The 6,123-nt window shown below is 53.2% G+C and overlaps 2 protein-coding genes across 6 annotated transcripts in view; one reads left to right on the top strand and one right to left on the bottom strand.

Annotated features, from left to right (window-relative positions):
• LONP1 (lon peptidase 1, mitochondrial) overlaps window positions 1-4,786 on the bottom strand; it is a 30,680-nt gene extending 25,894 nt beyond the window's left edge. Inside the window, exons 1-2 of one of the 5 annotated variants that reach the window (XM_011943497.1) lie at window positions 4,225-4,780; window positions 3,920-4,032 (exon numbers count right to left, since the gene is read on the bottom strand). In XM_011943497.1, the coding sequence (XP_011798887.1) occupies window positions 3,920-4,032; window positions 4,225-4,348 (237 nt within the window). In that variant the 5' untranslated portion in view covers window positions 4,349-4,780. Of the gene's footprint in view, window positions 1-3,919 lie in introns of all 5 variants that reach the window. The other 4 variants (XM_011943496.1, XM_011943498.1, XM_011943499.1 and 1 more) reach the window with 4 other exon arrangements.
• Window positions 4,787-4,860: 74 nt separating this feature from the next.
• CATSPERD (catsper channel auxiliary subunit delta) overlaps window positions 4,861-6,123 on the top strand; it is a 69,575-nt gene continuing 68,312 nt past the window's right edge. The window contains exon 1 of the mRNA XM_011943621.1: window positions 4,861-5,024. Coding sequence (XP_011799011.1) covers window positions 4,861-5,024 — 164 coding nt within the window. The remainder of the gene's footprint in view (window positions 5,025-6,123) is intronic.

The following is a 6,123-nucleotide window of genomic DNA, read 5'->3' on the forward strand; positions in this document are numbered from 1 at the left end:
CTCATGATCCGCCCACCTCAGTCTCCCAAAGTGCTGGGATTACAGGTGTGAGCCACCACGCCCGGCCCACAAAGTTAGTTTTTAAAATAAACTAGTACTTCTAACACTTAACGATTTATTTTTTAACAACCACCAAAAATTAAGAGCCACTGATCTATACTCAGAAGTCGCTAATGAGGACAGAACTTTCTAGAGCAAGTTGGCCAGATAGTCAAGCACCAACTGAAGAGGATTAGCTTTGCTAACAATTTCAGAAACATTTATTGGGTCCCAAAGAAGTTGCCCCCCAATTTCCCCTCTGCCAACAGCTGATAGCTACATCCTTGGCATCTGCCTCCTGGCCTTGGCAGGATCCATTTTTATGATTTACAACGCATCATCAACCAGAAACATAATGAGAACCACCTGCCAGTCTCCCAAATACTATCCGCAGCCACTCATTTAACCCTCCTGGCTAGCTCCACGTGGGCAGTCTGAACTCTTTTAGAAGAATCATCTCTCTGCTCAGACACTGGGAGCAAGGGGCATCTGTCACTCTGCAGAACTGAGGGGACCAGACCTGATGAACACCATCCTGGGTCCAGAAACCTGGGAGGGTAAAGAGAACTGCCAGGGGTAAAGTCAAGGATGGGAAAAAGGCCTCCGGGGCAGAGTCCTGAAATGTCAGAAGTACACCAAAGAGGAAACAATATCAGGTTATTACTGAGGCAGGGCCTCATTTTGTTGCCCAGGCTGCAGTGCAGTGGTGACACCATGGCTCACTGCAGCTTTGATCTCCCAGTTTCAAGTGATCCTCCTGCCTCAGCCTTCCAAGTAGCTGGGACGGCAGGTGCATGCCACTGTGCCGGGCTTTTCTTTCTTTCTTTTTTTTTTGTAGAGACAGGGTCTATGTTGACCATGCTGGTCTCAAATTATCCTCCTGCCTCAGCCTCCCAAAGTGCTGGGATTACAGGTGTGAGCCACCACGCCCGGCCCACAAAGTTAGTTTTTAAAATAAACTAGTACTTCTAACACTTAACGATTTATTTTTTAACAACCACCAAAAATTAAGAGCCACTGATCTATACTCAGAAGTCGCTAATGAGGACAGAACTTTCTAGAGCAAGTTGGCCAGATAGTCAAGCACCAACTGAAGAGGATTAGCTTTGCTAACAATTTCAGAAACATTTATTGGGTCCCAAAGAAGTTGCCCCCCAATTTCCCCTCTGCCAACAGCTGATAGCTACATCCTTGGCATCTGCCTCCTGGCCTTGGCAGGATCCATTTTTATGACTTACAACGCATCATCAACCAGAAACATAACGAGAACCACCTGCCAGTCTCCCAAATACTATCCGCAGCCACTCATTTAACCCTCCTGGCTAGCTCCACGTGGGCAGTCTGAACTCTTTTAGAAGAATCATCTCTCTGCTCAGACACTGGGAGCAAGGGGCATCTGTCACTCTGCAGAACTGAGGGGACCAGACCTGATGAACACCATCCTGGGTCCAGAAACCTGGGAGGGTAAAGAGAACTGCCAGGGGTAAAGTCAAGGATGGGAAAAAGGCCTCCGGGGCAGAGTCCTGAAATGTCAGAAGTACACCAAAGAGGAAACAATATCAGGTTATTACTGAGGCAGGGCCTCATTTTGTTGCCCAGGCTGCAGTGCAGTGGTGACACCATGGCTCACTGCAGCCTTGATCTCCCAGTTTCAAGTGATCCTCCTGCCTCAGCCTTCCAAGTAGCTGGGACGGCAGGTGCATGCCACTGTGCCGGGCTTTTCTTTCTTTCTTTTTTTTTTGTAGAGACAGGGTCTATGTTGACCATGCTGGTCTCAAATTATCCTCCTGCCTCAGCCTCCCAAAGTGCTGGGATTACACACGTGAGATATCGTGCCCAGCCCACGTGGTCTCATTTAAGTCCCACAACAACTCTAATAAGACACTAATACGTCCATGTCACAGATGAGAACGTGAAAGCCAAAGGAATGACTTGAAGGTTATGGAGCCAGGATAGGACCCCACAGGGTCTTGTTCTGGGGCCTGCATCAGTTAACTACTACTCAATATCAAGGAAAGACCTTGGGGCCGGGCGCGATGACTCGCACCTGCAGTCCCAGCACTTTGGGAGGCTGAGGCGGGTGAATTACTTGAGGTCAGGAGTTCGAGACCAGCCTAGGCAACATGGTGAAACCCATCTCTTCTAAAAATATAAAAATTAGCCAGGCATGGTGGCGGGCGCCTGTAATCCCAGTTACTCCGGGGGCTGAGGCAGGAGAATCACTTGAACCCGGGAGGCGGAGGTTGCAGTGAGCTGAGATCGCGCCACTGCTCTCCAGCCTAGATGACAGAGTACAACTCTGTCTCAAAAACAAAAACAAAAACAAGCTCGGACACACAAACTGACAGCGTTGAAGAAGCTCCCTCTGTCCCCTCTCCACTGTCTGTTGCCCCTCTGAAATAGCCTTTCCCTTCCCAACAGATCCTTGAGATTTGTTTATCAGAGTCTGGAGGGTGAGCGCAGAGGGTGACTCACTGCGTGACCTTGCTCCCTGCCAGTTAAGAGATAACCTTCCCATAGATCCCAGTTTCCACATCAGTAGTTGTTTTTTAAGGGAAGGGGAGCTGGGGAAGAAGGCTCTTGGGGCCTTCCTACTCTAAAAGCTCAAGTTCCTTACACTCACTGCTTTCTCCCTATTACATCATCCTGCTCCCTCCCCACCCCCAAGGCTCTTAGTCTGAAATGATCTAATTTCTACCACCGGAACCTAAGTTAAGGCCAGGGACTGCATGACTTGTTCACTACAGTATTCTCAGCACTAGCTACGTGGTAGGAGGTCAAGAACACACTGAATAACGTCCTCTTCCCACCCTCCTAAGCCTCCTATCCCATTCATGCTCTATTATTTCTCGTAATTATTGCCTTCTAATACAGTATTGTTACTAATCATCTTTATTGCCTGTCTCATCCTGCCAGAATGTAAGCTCCAAGGCAGATTTTTTGTTTTTTTGTTTTTTTTTTGAGACGGAGTCTCGCTCTGTTGCCCGGGCTGGAGTGCAGTGGCCGGATCTCAGCTCACTGCAAGCTCCGCCTCCCTGGTTTACACCATTCTCCTGCCTCAGCCTCCCGAGTAGCTGGGACTACAGGCGCCCGCCACCTCGCCCGGCTAGCTTTTTGTATTTTTTAGTAGAGACGGGGTTTCACCGTGTTAGCCAGGATGGTCTCGATCTCCTGACCTCGTGATCCGCCCGTCTCGGCCTCCCAAAGTGCTGGGATTACAGGCTTGAGCCACCGCGCCCGGCCCCCGATTTTTTTTTAAGAGACAGGGTCTCGCCATGTTAACCAGGCTGGACTCCAGGGTTCAAGCAATCCTCCCACCTGAGCCGCTGGAGTAGTTGGGACTACACCGCGAGCCACCATGCCCAGCTTCAAAGGCATAAATTTTTGTCTGTTTTGTTCACTCCCATATCCCCAGCACCTAGAACAGTCTCTGGCAAATAATAAGCAATCACTCAGGAAGTATTTGTTTAAGAAACGAAAGAATTCTGATCCCAGTGAGGCTCGTAACCAGACGGCAGAGCGCCTGGGGCAAGGAGGTGTTACAAAATTTATGCCAAGTAAGCAGAAAACTAACAGCGCCAGAACACTACTCTGGTCCCTCCCGGCCCCAGATTTCTACGACCGGGGTTCTAAGTGGATAATCCTAGGCTCTTTGGGTTCAACTCCTCTCATCTAACAGATCCTAAGAAATTCGAAAGGGGAGGACTTTGGCTCAAGGTTGCCAAACTAGTGGTGAGCAGACAAGGATTCGAACTGCACCCTTTGAGAAACTTCATGTCTGAAAAAGTTGCGAAACACGAGGGCGCTAAAGTGATCCCACGGTTCAGCCCGCTGCTTGCAAAGGTGGGAAACCTGAGGCTGAGGCGGGGACTCCCATTACCTCGATAATCTTGATAAAGCGCGGGAACACCGGGTTGCGGGTGATGGCGATGAGCGGCAAGTGCGGGAACACATCGGGGATCGTCATAGGCGTGAGCGCTGTTATGACCGGGCCTTCCCCGCCGCCCGCGCTGCCCCCCGCGCCCCCGGCTCCTTCCTCTGCGCCGCCCTCAGAGGCGTCCTGGCCCCCCGAGAATGCACCTCCGCCGCGGCTGTTCGCTTCCCAAAACCCCCGCCACTGGCCCCCAGTTACCGGGCCTCGGCCCCACAGTGCCCAAGGAGGAAAGGCGTCACATGCCCGCCGGCCTCGGAACAACCACGCTCCGGCTGCAGTGGGGACCCGCCCCCCGGCGGCGGCCAGTATCGGCCGCCGCAGCGCCCAGCACCGCGCCGCTCCCCACAGTCGCACGTAGCCTGTGCTCGTCGCCATAGCCCGGCCATACTGGCGGCGCACACATCTCGCGTCATTTCCGCTCGCCGTGGAACGCACGTGACGCCCGGCGCGTGCCTCGGGACCCGATGGGGGCGAGGCCCGAAGCAGCTGCCTCAGGGGGCGGGGCCTACACGGAGAAGAGGGGGCGGAGTTCGAGCGACGGCATCTTCTCCGCCTCTTCCGGTCTCCTACTTTACGCGCTCAAGGCGTTTTCCGGTCACGTGGATATCTGCGGGCACCCGGCAGCGCCCGTACAAAACATCGTACTGTTGCAAACGCAGCGTTTAGGAACTCATGAGCCTCCTGTGCACACGCTTAGGCGCGCGGTCGACATGCGCATGCTCAGACTCTAGACTGGCCAGGGGTGGCCTGGTGCGCATGCCCAGGCTCTGGGCGCGCGTTTGTGCGCGGATTCAGGCTTCCTGGGATTCGTCTGCGCATGCTCAGGGTTCAGGCGGAGCGCGGGGCTACAGTGCGCTCAGGCCTGCTCCCGGGACTCATTGGTGCGCATGCGCAGGCTTCAGGCTGCACATACTCTGACTGTGCAGCGGCTCCCGGTGGCGGTTGAGGGGCAGTGGTGGCGGCGGAGGGCCAAGTCGATGCTGATGTTGATGCTGGTGGCGGCTGTGACCATGTGGCTCCGACCGCTGGTCACAGCTCAGCCGCTCTGCCAGTAGGGCTGCCCTCCTGGGGCTGGGGTGCTCCTGGGGGTCGGGAGGGTGCTAGTTCATCTTGGAGCCGAGGCCTGCTCCCCAACCTCTCTAAGGCTCCCCTTTTACTCTTTTTAGGAATCGAACTTGACGCCTCGCTCACCCGAGCCTCCCAGCCCGATATTAAGCCCTCCCACTTCTTTTTCTTTTTGGAGACGGAGTTTTTGCTCTGTTGCCCAGGGTGGAGTGCAGTGGCGCGATCTCGGCTCACTGCAACGCCCGCCTCCCAAAGTGCTGGGATTGGAGGCGTGACCCACCGCGCCCAGCCTTACCCAGCACATTTTGAAATTTCAGTAAATGTTAGGTTAGTGGGTACTCAACCTGCCATGGGGACCAGTTGCTGAAACTCCGTTCCTGCCCTCAGGGAACTCCCACCTGGACTAAACTGTCACATTCAGTAGGGACCTGTGAGCTGTTTTCTTAGGGTGTATGGTCTCATTTGATGTTTACAGGAAGATTCCTAGAGTAATGATTCCTTAACCTTATTTATTTTACTTTTTTTTTTTTTGTACAGATGGGGTCTCACAGTGGCTCACGCCTGTAATCCCAGCACTTTGGGAGGCGGAGGTGGGCAGATCACTCACTTGAGGTCAGGAGTTCCAGACCAGCCTGGCCAACATGATGAAACCCGTTTCTACTAAAAATACAAAAATCAGCCGGGATTGGTGGCAGGTGCCTGTAATCCCAACTACTTGGAAGGCTGAGGCAGAAAAATCGCTTGCATCCAGGAGGTGGAGTTGCAGTGAGCCGAGATCGCACTCCAGCCTGGGTGACAGAGGGAGACTCAATCAAAGAAAAAAAAGGCGGGATGGGTCTCACTGTTTTGCCCAGGCTGGTCTTGAACTCCTAGATTTCAGTGATCCTCCTGCCTCAGCCCCCCAAAGTATTGGGATTACAGGTGTGAGTCACCCACGCCCAGCCATACCCTTATTTTATTATTATTTTTATTTTGAGATGGAGTCTTGTTCTTGTTGCCCAGGCTGGAGTGCAGTGGCACGATCTCGGCTCACTGCAACCTCCGCCTCCTGGGTTCAAGCAATTCTCCTGCCTCAGCCTCCAGAG

Source organism: Colobus angolensis, unplaced genomic scaffold (genome assembly GCF_000951035.1).
Source record: "Colobus angolensis palliatus isolate OR3802 unplaced genomic scaffold, Cang.pa_1.0 Scaffold22, whole genome shotgun sequence".
Classification (NCBI taxonomy): Eukaryota; Metazoa; Chordata; class Mammalia; order Primates; family Cercopithecidae; genus Colobus; species Colobus angolensis.